The sequence below is a fragment of the Sorex araneus genome, chromosome 1 (assembly GCF_027595985.1).
Source record: "Sorex araneus isolate mSorAra2 chromosome 1, mSorAra2.pri, whole genome shotgun sequence".
Lineage (NCBI taxonomy): Eukaryota > Metazoa > Chordata > Mammalia > Eulipotyphla > Soricidae > Sorex > Sorex araneus.
In genome coordinates this window covers 18,305,806-18,322,560 of record NC_073302.1, presented here as the reverse complement: position 1 = coordinate 18,322,560, position 16,755 = coordinate 18,305,806, and the positions used below count along the sequence as shown (strand labels likewise).

At 44.6% G+C, this 16,755-nt stretch overlaps 1 protein-coding gene across 1 annotated transcript in view; it reads left to right on the top strand.

The window, feature by feature from the left end:
- Positions 1 to 16,755, top strand: part of PAPPA (pappalysin 1) — a 271,315-nt gene that overhangs the window by 131,774 nt on the left and 122,786 nt on the right. Inside the window, exon 9 of the mRNA XM_055123816.1 lies at positions 3,852 to 3,943. Coding sequence (XP_054979791.1) covers positions 3,852 to 3,943 — 92 coding nt within the window. The remainder of the gene's footprint in view (positions 1 to 3,851; positions 3,944 to 16,755) is intronic.

Genomic DNA, 16,755 nt, shown 5'->3' with positions numbered 1-16,755 from the left:
ACTCTGGTGGAGGGTATGGGGTTGGAATGCTGTATGCATGAAACCCTATCATTAACAATATTGTAAATTGTGGTGCCTAAATTTTTTTTAAAAGTTAAGGAATCCACAATAATAGATATGCCTAAGTTCATGTATAGTTTAAAGATGAAAGGGTGAATACTTTAATAGTTATAGTCATAAATATGTATTGAGCCTCTACTACACACAAGCACTGTATTACACCATTATGTCCTTGGGCCCTTCGACCACAGCAGTATGTGGTATATCCTGTTCTTCTACTTGACAAAAGGGACAAAGCAGCACACAAGCTTAAAGAGATTTTCTTGAGTTTATATACTTGGTAAAGAAGGGGATCTAAGATGTAACCCCATTTGGACTCATTGTTGGCTCCCAGTGCAACCCACAGTCTGTGTAAGCCCACATGTGGCAGTAGCTAGGTACTGTCTGCTATATCCCAGGCACAGTGCCAAGGTAGTGGGGTGCTAGCATGACATCTTGGTCACTTTTGTTTTTCTTTTGGCATCTTCAAGTCTAGTGGGGTGCAGGCAGTCGGTTTGACAAGTGCTGTGATGGATGCAGATGCAGAGAAGTCAACCACCCACTCTGAGCTTGAGAGGTCAAAGCAGGTTTCTCAGAACCTCTTTATCTAATGATAGATCTGTCATTCCTAGAAGATATTTGTGGTGACCCTAATGTTTTGCTTAAACCAGTAGAACATACTGTTTGGGTGGTGACGGAAGGCGGGTTAGAAGTGTTCTTTGTGGCTTAGGGAAAACAGCCCAGGTTTTTTTTTTTTTCTTAAAAAAAAAAACTCTCCCCAGATAACCCATGAAATAGCTAAGAAGCCCAAGGCCATCAGCAATTTCCAGGCTAAGACTGGATTTACTGGCAGACATTGCTGGACCCAGTTCGGAATATGAACTTCTTTGCTTTATAGCTTTGTAGGCAGGTGAGAACTTCGTGACTCTTTGGAGATCAATGCAATATCCTGATGAGATTGTAAGTCACTCTGCTGATACTCTTGACACCTCCTAAAAGCAATAAACATGGCAAGTGTTAATTGCTCATGGGGAAAGGAAAATTCTGAAGCCTCTTCCATCTTGTGACGGGTCCAGGCTAGAGGGAGGGAGGGACAACTGCCACATGCTCTGATATCTCTCAGGACAAAGGATTGTAGTTCTCTAAGCACCTACTATGTGCCATTAATCTGTGCAGCCACTTTATCTTTCACTCTATTCTGGCACCAACATTGAGGAGTAGGCATAGTTGTCTTCATTTTACACATCAAAAAAAAAAAAGGAGGTTCAGTCTCTTAAGTAGCCTTGTCGAAAGGAATTTTCTGCAATGATAAGAATGGATTCTGCTGTCCAATAAATACAGTAGCAAGAGCTACCTCTGGCCATTGAGTACTTAAAATGTGACAGCTGCAACTAAGGAATGGAATTTTTGCTCACACTTCAATTAATTTAAGTGGTCAAAGGTAAAATGTTCAGAGAGAGAGAGAGAGATTAAGTGGCTTGATTGCTGGCTAGTTGGGGATACGAAGGTCTAAACATGAAATTTTTGTTTCTAAAATGATGAGAATTTCCAGAAAGTAGGGATTCATTCAGTCTTTTTGCTAACCCCCCCCGCCTCCTGTTTTCTATGTTTTATGTAGAGAACATTGTTCATTTTCTGTATATCTTAACATGCAGAATCAGCCGTAAGCTGTGAAAATTCCTTTTTTAAAAGGCAGATGGTGGTGGCACTTTCTTTTTTTTTTTTTTTTGTAGCAGGATGGGTCTTTGCGCTTCTAAGTTCTTGACCCCAGGCAAGCCTAACCCCGAGTGTGCGAATGGATGAATTTTACTCTTAGGTGGAGTGAGTGAGAAGGGGGAGGCTCTAAGTAGGACATTTCTGTTTTGGAGCCTCCCCGTTCTCTATCAAGTCTACCATTTTATTTATTTGCTTATGATCTTTTTCAATACCTCTCTTTCTTTCCTATGATTTAGAGTAACTTCCAAAACCCTGTTTAGGAGAAATGCGTATAAATCATTTACAAAATATGAAATTCGAAAAAAAAACCAAAATATGAAATTCTACAAATATGACTTTTTAAATATTTAAATATTGCATAAGCTTACCCATTTAGTCTCTCTTTTAAATATATGATACCATGCTGCTGGACAGGTTATTTTACTCAGGGCTCTTCAGATGGAAGTGGGTGAGACCCCTCCCCAACCCAAGAAACCCAGCCCTGGCAGCCAAAAATCTCCTGAACTCAACCGCCACCCTGTACACGGTCGCTCTCCACATGCTGGGGCTGAGCCTCACCCACGAGTGAACCTTTCCCTGGACCGCTCTCAGCTTCGACACTTCATAGGACACACCCTACCCATAATCCAAGAGTACCGCACCACATTTGATGGGATTCAAAGTAGGAGGCAACCAGCCTTAGAGCGAAATATTATATTATTTTGGTTCAGCTTTGGGGCAGGGATAGGGGTTCGGGATGGAAACATCCAAAATGTGGTGGGAAGGTGTAATGGTTTGTGTGGGATTGGTGTTTGAGTATTAAATGTAATTAAATATTGTGAACTACTTTATAAATTAAAATAAATAAATAAAAATATATGAGAAGTAGTATTATAACAGGTAAATTTAGGCACGTCAGCATCTGTATGGACTACATTAAATCCACCACTAATCATGCACTCTAGACTACTGATTCATTGGCCCATCTCCTACTTCCATTTGATTTGTGAATTTAACTCAGGGGATAAGTTTTATAGGAGTTTTACTTGCTCATTAGAAAAACAAAATAGGGCAACTGTAACAGTTAGCCGTATATCTTACAACTCTTTTTTCCAATCTCCTTTTGTTTGTGGAGGGCTCACAAGTGGTCCATAGGAGTCTGGTGTGTGGTAGTGTGGGCCTGACCAGTATTGCCAGCAGTTCAGTGCCAGGGCCTCAGAATGTGGTACGACCATGACACTATAAGGGCTGTGCCTACCAATGATCAGAGGACTGTGGTGCCAGCAATCAAACCAGGGCTAGCAGCTAGAAAACAGGTGCCTTAACCCCTATACTGTCTCTTCATATTTTTATTATATATTTATGTATTGTATATTTATTTATATTATTAATTTATTTTTTACTTTTCAATGAATCACCATTAGATAGTTACAGACTTTATATAGTATATATTTATTTAAAATTTCTTTAACTTTTTAATGAATCACCATTAGATACAGTTACAGACTCACAAACTTTCGTCATTATGTTTCAGTCAACCCATCCCTCCACCAGTACCCATTCTTCACCACCAATGTTCCCAGTAACCCTCCCACCCCCCCACCCCATCCCCCACCCCTGCCTCTGTGGCAGGCACATTCCCTTTCTCTCTCTCTCTCTCTCTCTCTCTCTCTCTCTCTCTCTCTCTCTCTCTCTCTCTCTCTCTCTCTCTCCTTTGGGGTGTTATGATTTGCAATATAGGGAGTAAGTGGCCATCATGTTTGGTCTATAGTCTACTTTCAGCACGCATCTCCTGTCCTGAGCAAGCCCTCCAAGCATCATTCATTCACATCATTCACCTTCTTCATCCCAGTTGCCTATTATTAAATCCTCAGCACGTGAGGCCGGCTTCCAAGCCATGGAGTGATCCTCCTGGCCCTTATCTCTATTATCCTTGGGTGTTAGTTTCCATTCTGTTACTTTTGAAGATGATGATACAGAGACCCAGGAAGGGAAAGAGATTTTCCCAAGATCTCACAGATAGTTTATGCCTGGTTGCCTCTGAGAAGACTATTTCTATGTCCCACTGCAGTTCTGCAACTGATCTGACAAATGTCCCTCCTGTATTTGTTCTCCAGAAGCCAAGGTGAAGAATGCGATGACATGAATAAGATCAATGGTGATGGCTGCTCCCTTTTCTGCCAACAAGAAATTTCCTTCAACTGCATTGGTAAGTCCTCATTTCTCTGGACGTTGTTGGGGAGGTGGACATTGTAGCCTGAGTCCCTTACAATCACAGCAACATATGATTCAATCACATGTTACTCTTTTACGGTAAAAGTATTTATTGGGTACCAGAGACTATTGCAGGCACCAGAGAATGTGGGAAATTTAGCAAAATGGTTGGGCATGCTGGGAGAAACCCAAGGACAACACAACCATCCCTGCCCTCAGGGAGTTTATGTTCATAGAGATGAACGCGAGAAGGATCATTTGTTTTTGATCTAGCTTGATATTACATGTATCATTGCTTTTCCTTCATGTCAGCTGTCCAGAATGTCCAAAATGGTACCATTCTTAGAGAGGAAAAATAATCCGAAATTAAAAGATTCTGAAAAGTGTGACAGAACTGGGATTTAAACCTGCTGGTACCTGATCCCGGAGGATTCCCTGCCTAGTTTATTTTGTAACGTCTAGCTGGAGTCCAGGTACCACCTGGCCTCGGTCCTCTCGGTGTACTCACCCTTGAGCAGGATCTCTGACTTAAGAGAGGATCAAAAGCAGCCCAGCAGAGGACGCGAACGTCTGTTTCCCACCCACCTTCATTGATTCCGATGGGAAATTTGTTTTCCTCTGGCTTCTCTCAGAGTCTGGCTGATCTTGTTGTTTCAGCCCCACTTGGGAGGCCCTGCCAGCTCAGGGCTGGTAAACAGACTGAGGTTGGGAGGCTGGGATGGAATTTTGAGCTGGCCCGATGAGCTCATACTTCCTTTAAGATGCAAATCGATACCTGCAGATCAAAGGTCCCCCAGCTAATCCCCTGGGCTGGAGGTGAAAACTAATCACAATTCATTGGCAAGTACAAAAGACAGAGGTGCTCTATCTGAGGAGGGTAGAGGCAGCTAGGGAGGGGAGGAAAACCTTGGTGGGAAGGAAAAAAAAAGGGCAATTTTTCTGGGTGAAAAAAAGGCAATTTTCCACTACTGACAAGGAAGAAATGTCATGGAGTCTTCACACAGTGAATTATAGGATGTGTTTAGACTTTTCTTGTAGGTTGTGAGCTCTGTGAGGGCAAATCAATGCATCATTCTCAGCAAACATTTGTTGAACACCTACTCGCTCCTCAGCACCAAGTAGGGCTGAGTAGGAACAGCACAAGAGAGGTGTCACACAACTGTTTGTGGGTGTCGGAAGACAAAGTCTGGAGGAAGAGCAAGTGCCTTTTCAGGAAGACCCTTGGGTTTTTCAATGGCAGATGAATTTATCTATCCTCCATAGATATTAGTATGTAGCATAATTAAAGCTTGATATTCACCGAATGGTACAATAGAAATAGCCATAGACTAAAATGAAGAAAACTAGACTCAGGTCCCAGCTGTGCTGAAAAGTGACTGCACAAAGCTGGTCCAGTTGCTTTCCTAGTCTGGGCTTCAGTTTATGTCTTGCAGAAGAAGGAAAGGATTTGGTGAGGTGGTTGCTGAACACCTTCCCTGCACTGTTGTGTGATTTCCCAAATAGGTGAAGATTTCTAATTTTTTACTCTCAAACCCTCAGTATTTTCTCATCATCATGATACTTAACTAGCTTGCTCCATGCTGGAAAGTAGTTATTTGGCCCCAAATGGCATGCAATTTAGAGTGTTTGTTAGAATAATGTAGGGCTTGGTACCCTGAAAGAGGTATCTGGGTCCTGGCATCCACACTCCCTGTTGCTTTAATGTATACAGCAGTAAACATGAATCAGATATCAACTCATCATCTATGGAAGGAGTGCGCAAATATTGATCTATGGGACAAAACTGGCCCACTGCGTAATTTATACTTGAAGTCTGAAGTCTTTCTGGAGCATGGCACATATATTGCTTTAGAAATTGAACATGGCTGATTTCATGCCACCACAAGACTTTGATTTGGTTGCCAAAAACTCTAAGTTTCAGAGGGCCTTCAATATTTACTATTTTGCTTTTACAGACAAGGTTTGCAGACCTCCTGGTCTGTGGATTTGGAGATTTTGATACTCTTGGTTGTTGGAGCTGGGTACAAAGAGGATGTGAAAATGATGTGGTTCACCATTTCATACAAACAGAACTGAAGTTTAAGCATACTATAAGAGAAAACTGGGAGACCAGCCTAGCTCACCTTATATTCTTGGGCCTCACCACTCTTTCTATTCATTGGTCAAAATGACTGTCTTGGACAATGAAATCAATGACTTTCAAACTTTATTAACTGAAGATCTTATAAGGAAAAGAGTAAAGATGAGGGACCTACTAGGGATTGAGACATGGGTCCCCATAGATCTATTTAATATGTTGTTATGCTGGATTTTAAGGCATTCTGTTGACATTTATTAAGAACCTATTATATGCTAAGGATGTTTGTCCAACTTTCTCAGAGGCTAAGGGAGAGGAACTAATGATTTATAGTTAAGTGGGAGAATTGAGACTAGAACACAGAGAGTCTCTCAGACTTACTCTAAAAAGCAACCTGCAAAAAGTCATATTCATCTTATAGGACTTTGAGTATAAGAAAGAGCATATTTCTATAGGATGGTACATGTAACAAATTAGTGGGATAGAATATAAAGTTGGGGCTGGAGCAATAGTACAGTGGGTAGGTCATTTCCCTTGCACATGGCCGACCCAGGTTCAGTCCCTAGCATCTCATGGGGGCCTGATCAACCACCAGGAATAATTTCTGGGTGCAGAGCCAGGAGTAACCCCTGAATATCACTGGGTGTGGCCCAGAAAGCCAAAAAAGAAAAACAAGGACATAAAGTTGTCAATAGTATAGACGATGTGTGCAAGGAAGTCTCTTATTACCTATCTATTGTATGTGGATGTGTGAGGAAGGACCTGAGATTATGTCCCCTCTTCTTCATGGGGAATTGTACCTGTCATAAATGCCAGTTCCCCAAAATTATATTCCAGTGGCTAATGCCATGAATTTGAGTTAGACTATCAGCATCCTTGAAGAACAGATGAAGAATAGACCATTAATTTTTGGTCCCAACCTTAATAAATTATAGAATTGGAACTACAGTATAGAAAGGTCTGCTGAGGTGGACATTGTTCTTATACATTTATCAAGTTAATTGGCCAAGAGTATATTCTTTTTTGTTCATTTGATCGTTTTTGTTTTTGAAACACACCCAGCTATACTCAAGCCTTACTCCTGGCTCTGTGCTCTGGATCACTCCTGGTGAGCTTGGGGGAACCATATGGGGTCCTAGGAATCAAATCTGGATCAGCCATACGCAAAACAAGTGTGCTACCCTATGCACTATCACTCCAGCCTTAAAGAACATTCTTGGCTGACACAGATTTTTTGTAAATTATACCTTAGACATAAGGCTTTGACTGTTATCATGTCTTTGTCCAGAAAATGGGGTAAGTTCTAGAAGTCAACTATGAAATATACTCAATTTTGGAGACTTACTACCTGAAAGCCCTGCTTAAGAGTAGGAAATAATACTACTGTCCCTGACATAGTAATAAAGAGGCAAATCCTGACTCAGCTACAGAACTTGAAAGCAAAGCATCTCATTTTTCTGGTCTCTCTTATAGCTGAGGATGGGTAGATCTCTAGTCTACCTCTGATCTCTAATCAGTCATACCAACCCCACTTAATTAGAAGTGGGGGGTGATAAGATATAGGTCCCTACTTGTTAAAAGCCATTGTGATCCAGATGGCAGGAACAGCCACATTCTGTGCTTTTCTAAAGTACCAATGACAGCATCTGGCACAAGAGCTGAAGGGATTATGTTAAAACAGATCAGAAGTGTCTTCACAAAACTGGTCCTCTGGCCTCGTTTGAGCTTGGAAGTGAGCTTTGGAGCATGCAGAATTGACTCACCAACCATCTCAGAGAGTCTTCCATAAGTTTTCAATATGCTTTGAATAGATTTTTTTTATTTTATTCCTTTGCTCAAGCTAGCCAGAGGTTGGTTTCTGTTGATTGTCACTCAGAACCCTGAATGAAAATTATTGTCATAAGATGCTGTGAGGTTTAGCCCCTTTCTGGGCAAGTTGGATGAGCAATATCCACATTAACTGTTACTTTTCCCTGGGTATATATCTATGTGTGATGAGGTAGGGGTTGGAGTGGAGTGAACTCCAACAGTGCAGATAGTAGCACAGCTACCATTTGTAGATACCCTTTGGATAGTAGACTTGCTTTGTGTACCTTTGTTTAAAGCAAGCTTGTTTGATGTCTCTTATAGCTGGAGGAAGATTGAAGACTAATTGTGATGTCTTATTCAAAATCACACAACTCATAAAAGTGGGATCCCATCTCTTTAGAATAAGAAAACCTTGCTTTTGTCCCTTACCCATTGAACATCTCCATCTGAATGATTCCTTCCTTTTTTTCTCTCTGTCCTTCCCTCCTTCCTTCCTTCCCTCCCTCCCTCTTTCCCTCCTTCCTTCCTTCATTCCGTCCTTCCCTCCTTCCTTCCTTCCCTCCTTCCCTTCTTCCTTCCTTCCTTCCTTCCTTCCTTCCTTCCTTCCTTCCTTCCTTCCTTCCTTCCTTCCTTCCTTCCTTCTTTCCTTCCTTCCTTCCTTCCTTCCTTCCTTCCTTCCTTCCTTCCTTCCTTCCTTCCTTCCTTCCTTCCTTCCTTCCTTTTCTTTTCTATTTTGTCACTGGCCATTTAGTAGGACTCATGTTTTCCCTGGGTTTGAGAACACCAGCATGAGGGTGGGTGACAGATTTATGGTGGCATTTCCATTTACTTTTCAGAGCCCACACATCTGGAAGTATTCCCAAGGTGCCAATGTGTTCTTCTGTAACACACTGGGACTTCCTTTTCTCTCTCTCCCACCCGCATCCCCCAGAACATAATACTTTGCTTGTTAAAAGGAACACCACCCACAAGACCTCTTAGGCTATATCACCAGCAATGTGGAAATTATCTAGTCTCTCCCCTCTCTTTAAAATATAACACACACCAGGCCTGAGGTTTCAGTGAAAAAAATGTGATATCAGTACAAAGATAACTGTCCCCCAGCAGACACAGGCTGGAGGTATTGTTTCAGAAGTGCTGGGAATTCTGTTTCTAAAGCCTTGAGTCATAAACTACAGACAGGCTGCTGATAAAAGCCATAGGAGGGAAGGTAATGGTCAAATTAGTCAGACAAAATGGGAAGCATCCCCAGTAGGGGTTACATGTGGTCATATATCTTGAGTGAGTGCTGGAATTGTTCTGCCTTTGGAGATGACATTCAACCTATCTCAGGGGATGGGATGGTAGAGAACTCATGCTCCATTCTGATGTCAACTGAGGGTCACTCAGAAGCACTGGGGTCAAGACCCAGTTTTAGACTTGGAAGCCTTGACTGCAACTGAGCATCCTTAAGTCCCAGTTTATCCCTCTGTGAAATGAGGAGGAAGGGCCTGGGGCCCTAAGATCTCTTGTCCAACTTGATACCCAGGACTTGTCAGCCATGGAGTTAGCAGTTTGGAGTTTCACGTAGTGTTTGATGCTGATGTATAGTTAGGAAAACAAAACAGGAGGACCCCTGTGTCGTCTTTCCCAGACACCTACACACTCTTGACTGTCACTTTTTCTTGATTGCTTTTCTCTATTGGCTTGCGATGAACATTACTTCATGACTTCATCTCTGGTCTCTGACACACTATCCCCAGGACTGTCCTAGATCCTGGCCAATAATTCAGTTATCTGGGAGGCAGATAAGGCAAGCGTGGGGGTAGGGGATGGATCAATCCTCCTCCCCACCAGTCACTGGGAGGCGCGGGGTCACCAAGGCATGTGGCCCCTCTGTCAGGCCGCCCTGGCCTGCACTGCACCAAGGCGAGAAAGGAAAACAAGAAGATGAATCACCCCATCTTCTCAGTGCGTGTTCTGATGAGACCTTAGAACAACAGTGGCTTGGAGGGAAAACAGCATCTGGTGTGTGTGTGTGTGTGTGTGTGTGTGTGTGTGTGTGTGTGTGTGTGTGTGTGTGTGTGATGGAGGGGTGCATGCAGGGAGGAATGGGCTCTGTTGGGAGTTTGCATTCATTATTTTTCTTCCTAACAATGTGAAATCATAAGAAATGATCCACCTATTTTTTTCCCCTACAAAAAATCTAGAAAATTAGAAAAAAAGTCAGATAAGAGAGTCCCAACTGCACTTATTCCCACAGACCTCTCTTTGTAGAAAACAGAGTGAATCTTCCCTAAAATACCTTCTTGGAATCAAGCCCTTCTGGGCTTGAAAAGGAGGGGGATTTCAAAGAAAAGGGCCCGAGAATGACTCACAAGATGATATGCAAGAGGCCCCAGGTTCCATACTACGCAGTACTGAAGGAAGCCCTGGAACCCCCAGTGCAGCTGAGCCTGAGCCCTGAACCATCAGGCTCACTCTGCCAGCCCAAGTATCTCATGAGTGGCCCTGGGATCCCAGAGCAAGTCCCCTTGACCTCCCTTAAGGTCAAAGATCAATGTTAGGAGTAATCCTGTCATAGGGATTAGGGTGACAGTGATGATGACCCACCAGCCAAGATAGAGCTCATTGTGGTATCTGCCTGGCACTGGGCATGATTAGGAACAGAGTTCCTGGGAGATAAGCTTTGCCCACACATTTTCATCTGAAAATGTGACCTTTCACTTTTCTCATCAGTGAAACGGTTTCTACTTATGACAGGAGCATGACGTGAGTTTCCAGGTATAAGATCTTTGAAAATGATGGTACCTGATGAAGAGCAAAATAAAAGTTTGCTAATTGTTATTTTCATTACTCTTAAAAATTTGAGGTTCTTTTGGTTCTTCCCACAATCTCTGAGCTAAATAAATTCATTACCCTAGACTCTGAGGTTTAAGAAGTTAAGTACCTTGCCCAAGGTCACACAGCTAGAAATAGCTAAGCCAGGGGTCATAGTACCTAGTCCAAGTCTGATCAGACTTCCATGAAGTTGTTGTCTTTATTATGTGCCAGACGGTGTCAGGGTCAGAACTAAACACCCATCATTTTAGTTCTGAGAGTTAATATAGAGATTTGGGGACATGCTTAGAATGCTCCTGATTTAGATTCAGTCCCCAGGAGCAATCTTCAATACCTGAAGATTCCTGAGAATCTTCAGATATAGCCTTGGAGACCCCCAAATGGTGCTGGGTGTGGCCCTTGTGGTCCCACTGAAGGTACAGTACCTAAACACTGTGTCTTTTGAGTATTACCAAAAGGGGCCCCTCGCCTCCTTGAACACCAATTGGGAGGCCACAAAACAAAATAACAAAAGAATACAAAACAAAACAGAGCAGAACATCAGTAGCTGTCGTTCACTCATCCCCCCAGCCACTCTGTCCAGTCAGAGTCATGGAATTTCAGCAGACACAGTTACCCCATTTGCTGGAGAGGAAGTGAAGGCCCTCCAAGTTAAATTGATTTGCCCTGAGCCTCGCAGACAGGAGTGTCAGAGGCCACACAGCCCATCTGCCTGCTTGTGAAGACTGGGTTCGACTTTTCCCACCAAAGTTAAAGCTGTGGGAAGTTTTCCTTTCTCACTTTGCTGTGGAACCACGGATTCTGAGCAGACCTTGGAAATGGAAGCTTCTGTCTTCCCAGGGCAACGACAACTTTTAGCTAGTCTCAGCCCCTAACCATGTCACGGCATCAAGTCCAAGTCCCTGGCATGGGCCAAGCTGGGATGGGGGCTGTGTCTTTGTCCATAACGGCTCACCCTGCAGTGACAGTTACCCCCACGTTGCTTCAGGAGTGCTTGGACATTCAATCCCGTTTCCATGGCAATGTGAGGGAGACAAGGGGTCTGGGTTCAAGGGTCTATGGGTGGTGATCACTATTTTGGTCATCTTGGACAAGTCCCACTCCTTCTCTGACATCCAGTCCCTTCTTCTGGAAGATGGATGTCATTATTCCACCTGCGGTTTCATGTAGAGAAAGACGGAAATAAACAGCATCTTGTGTGATGTATGGCACGGCAGTTAATCGTAGCTCCTCACAAATACCAGCTAACTTCATCTTTCCCTTCCTTGACCCCCATCTCAATGGTACGTGTGGAAGAGCCCATTAGCTAATCCACCTCCAGGGAAAATGCTCCTGCACCAGAGACCCTGCTATTAAAACACCATGGGGCCCCATGCAGAGTGACAGACCTCATCCATCTCAGTTTTCCCCACTCCAAAGTGATCAGGGTGAATGAGAGGAGCTCCTGGGGCCCTTTCAGCGCTGACTTCCAGAATTGCCATCCCAGATCATTATTGTTTTTAAACTGTGCATTTTCAAAGAAGTGAAGGCTTGGGGAGGAGAAAGGAATTCCTTTAACCCAGAGGGTCAAAGGGGGTCACGGAGGGGACAAAGGAGCAGGAAAAGGAGGCGATGGGGCGGAAGGCTGACGTGCCGGGCAGGTCCAAAGATCTGAAGTCCTCATCTGGGAGGTCTGATGGATGCATTCAGACCCCCTTGAGGCAGCACCGGTTAGGATCATGCTTGCCATCCCATCTCAGACGGAGGCTTACCTCCTCTTTTGGAAACCCGGGAGGCCCACCCCACAGAGAGGTCTGGCTGGAATGAAAAGAAACAGGAGGGCCTCTGACGCCAGAAGGGAGGAATTCTAGCCCTCAGCCCAGGTCGGCTTCCTGGCTCTCAACAAGGGGTCAGGCTCAGAAGGACTTGGGGCCCGGCCTGGATTGGAGGAATCCGGACTCAACTTTGATGTGTGCCTTTGAAAGGCAGCCACAGTCCTAGGCAGGTGAATCTCGGGAACCAGGAACAAGGGCCTCATTGTGGCGCTGCAAGTGACCAGGAAAGCAGTAGCATGCATTGCTGGCTGCCTCGCTGTGTGTGTGTGTGCAGCCATGATGGAGCGAGGTAGGAGAGGGGCAAAGCCCGGGGGCCAGGTATCGGGTCTTTTCTTCACTCCTGGCCCGCTCGCTGCTCTTTGTGGGGGGCAGGGAGGGGAACCCCTTTGGGGTAGAAGAGACATTTAATATTCATGAGCTATGATCCCCTCTTAAAGGGAGTACCCTGGGGGAAATGGAAATTTAAAACAAGTGAGGGATAGAGACTCCAATTGTATCCTCCTTTAGTTTGTAGACAGAGAAGTAATGTGCTTAAAACAAAATGATGGATGGACGCTCAGGATTAGGCACCCTGCCCCCCTCCCTCCCCCGCACGCCCCCATCTCCCTCCTCTTGGGCTACAGAATCAGCCAGTAAAGGGTCTCACCTCTGAAGGCAGAACCAGGCGGGAGAGGTTGGTTCCAGCTGGCTGCTGGGTCCTACACTGCCATCTCTCTCATTTGTGTTTGGCTGCGGTGGTATGCCAAGCCCTGGGCTGGTGGGTCTGAGGAGCAGCGGAGGACAAGGAAGACCCAGGGGACCAAGGAAATTTACACAAAGAATGGTTCAAACATAACGCTTGAAAAGGCCTCCAAGTGGGGCTACAGGAAGGGGTAGAGATGCAGAGGGTAAGGGAAGGCCTTCTCGAAGACGCGGCAGTCAAGCAAGATTGAAGCGAAGGCCAGTCAAGGGAATGAGGAGAAGGCTGCTGGAATGAGGATTGCAAGACAAGAGGCAGAAGAGAGCTCTTGAAGAGGGTCCAAGGGAGTGGGCATGGAGGGATAGGGGCAGGAGGAAGCTAAGAGAGCCCAAGTGGCTGGCACCTTGCAAGTTCCCATCTCTCAGTGCTTCCCAGTCTGTGGTGTGGCAAGCACCGTGGCATGAAAAGGAAAACCACTCCTGTGTGAGCATTTGAACTGGGCCAGCCCTTGCAACGAGTACCTGGCAAGTACATGCTGGCAGAGATCAGGGGCAGAGAACTGTCCAGGGTCCAACCTGCCTTGCTGCCGATTGCAGAGACTCGGTTTCATCGAAACACAACAATGCCCCTGGCATTGGCCCCTGGCCACCATGAGCTGACTGAGAGAATGTGTACAACCTACCAGCCATTTTCCTCTTACCCTATCTAGAAAGCACTGCTGAGCCCCAGCACGGGAGATTGAGTCTATAGTAGGTGAAAGAAGAAGGAATAGCCAGTTAAGGAGATCAGGCTGATGGGAGAGAGAAGTGTGAAGAGTAAGACCTCGTCTGTCTTACTCCTGGACTCCAGCAGCCTGACTTACTCCATGGGCTGCCCATATTTCCCTGTTTCCCTGTTTCTCACAGCTTTTCCTCACCATTCAGCAAAGAAGTTGTCCTTTTGAGGCCAGGGTCCTCTTGTCCTCTCTTTCTATCTCTCCCTGTCTCTGTCCCTATCTCTGTCTCTGTCTCTCTCTTTCTCTGGCTCAAGACAGTCACTGTCTATTACCTTGAATGACATGGTCTTATGACTCCAAGCTCAGCAATATTTCTCCAGCCTTTCTGGGCTGCAGAAGTGCAGAAGGGTGGGTGTTGAACCTACTACGTTAGGGTGAATAAATACCTAGTGTTTATAGTGAAACTACTATGTGGTCTTGCTTCAAACCAGCAGCCCTTCCCCCACCCGCACTCTGGGATTATTATCACTCCTTTCCAGATGAAACAGCAGAGCCCCCAAATGTTTTAGTCACTCTTTAGAAAGTGACCTCCATTCAGTAAATATTTATGGAGCTGGGAACCCAGAACCAGAGGGAAAGCCTGTGTGAGACCCACATGTCTGCCAGCTGGGGTTTCCCCAGGATGCATCTCCTCTCTGAGACCCCCAAAGCTCCAGAAAGGAGGGCCATTGTCCCGTTTTGCAGCAGGAAAAACTGAGACTCAGGAAGATTTAAAAGACTTGCTCAATTCTGATGATTTTTTTAAACAGCAGAGCTGGATTTTTAAACAGCAGAGCTGAATTTTGAACTAAAATCTACTCAACTCCCAAAGTCCAGAGGCTTCACAGGGCAGGAGCCCACCCCCTACCCCCCAGTTTCCTCCAAAATACCAGATCTTCAGAACTAGGCAGAACTGTAAGATGAATATGTATTTGTGCCCTCTTCTATCTCATCATCCCAAATAGTAGCAGTCACCAGAGTAGAAATGTATACTATTACTCTATTAATACATCAATGTACCTCTCTCTCTCTCTCTCTCTCTCTCTCTCTCTCTCACCCCCCCACCTCCTTTGAATTACATTGACCATATGTGATCATTTTCATGGAATGCTGCATTTCTTTATAGATTAGGAAAAAGCACAGAGATGTTAAGTCATTTACTCTAAGCTCCCAGTAAGGGAGTCTCTAGCCTTAAAAGTCTAGTGCTTGAGCCTTCAGGCTGAACAACTAATTTTTCTAATTTATGCTACCTTTGGTTGCCTAAAAAAAAAAAAGTGAACTCTCAAGAGCTCCAAGACTGACTACCCACAGATAATGAGAAGAGGAAACAATGCGCTGAGAGCAAGGAAAACTTCCCCCAACAAAAGGATCCCAGGGTCTCTTTAAGAATCACTGACTGAGTGTTTGTTTACACATCATTAAATGCTTAACAGAGGAAGAAACTAAAAGTGACTTTCTCTTGACTGCTCCAGATTAAGTGCCTAGGAGAAATGAAGATAAAGCAAACCTGAAATTATAACAATTTTGTAAGGACTGAGTTTTAATGTTTTAATCTGCCAGACAGAAAGATAAAATATTCCATGCCTGGTATCTCCCCAAGTCTCAGGTGGTGCTTTACCTTTCTTGTTTACCAGACAGCAGTTGGGAGAGTTCTACAAAGTCAGCTGAAAGCCACAGCGAGCCATGTTACATAAGGTTCTGTCTCTATTAGGCACCTACTGAATACCATCCTCTGAGCCTCAGGAGGTCCTGGGCCTAAGGATGTGCAAGGAATGGTATGGGGAATCAAGAGTGGGGAGCCAGGAGCAGGGGGTGAGTGAAAGCATCCCAGAGAGTAGCTTCCACCTGTAAACATGTAGGAAGATGATTCAAATATAGATGGAGTTTTCCCAAGTGGGCCTTACCACCCTTTGAAGGTGTGGTGCTGGAAGTTTTGGGATGGTTGAAATTAGTGGTTATTTAGTAGTATTACTAACATCAAGTGAAATTGGAGGCACTTTGTTAGTAGCTTAAGGTAGATTGTCCAGTGGACGTAGAACTGAATGATTTTTTTTTCTGGAAAGGGGTCATAGGTTAAATAAGCATGGGACCCTCTGACTAGAATCTAACATCTCTATAGAGCATTGGGGTAGGGGGAGGGGGAGAGACTGTTTATGGGCTCTGCCTCTTAGTAGATCTAGCCACATGTGTCTCTTTTCTTCTTTGGTATCGTATGAGTAATAGTATTATTTATTTCATGGGGTTGTTGTGAGAGTGGATTGTTATTTAATATTCATTAAGGGCTCAGGGAACTACTGTATTCATTAAGGGCTCAGGGAACTTTGGCATCAACATCTGTTTTTTTGCATAAATAATATAAAAATGAGAGAGCAGGGGCGGGACGCTGCTGCTTTAAAGGTCAGAAATGAGGGTTCTTTACCCCATACAACGTGAGCACTCATCCCAAAGCAGGCCACTCAAGCAACCCCTGCCCCTCACCCCACCACATCTCCCGCCACCCCCTCCCCCTTCTTCCCACACACACAAAAAATAGGTGTGATTCCAGAGCAGGTAGTAGTTTCTGGGTAGCAGTATGCCCTGCTAGGATTAGTGGTTTAAGAGCCACCTCCCTCTTCCCCCGCCATGCTTTGTGAGGTGATTTTCAAGAGCCAACAAAGTGCTCTTGGCATGCTGAAGAGAATCAGAATGATTCGGGCTCTCAACGCTAGTCAGGAGCTGTGCCCTCCATAAGCTTGAGCTAAAATTTCCACTCTCTTGGTAAGACTGTCAGCTGTCCTCACTGTCACTGATTCTACAGTTCAAGAGCTCCAAACCACTCCAGTGACTTCAGTTCAGCCCCAGTATCCATGAAAAA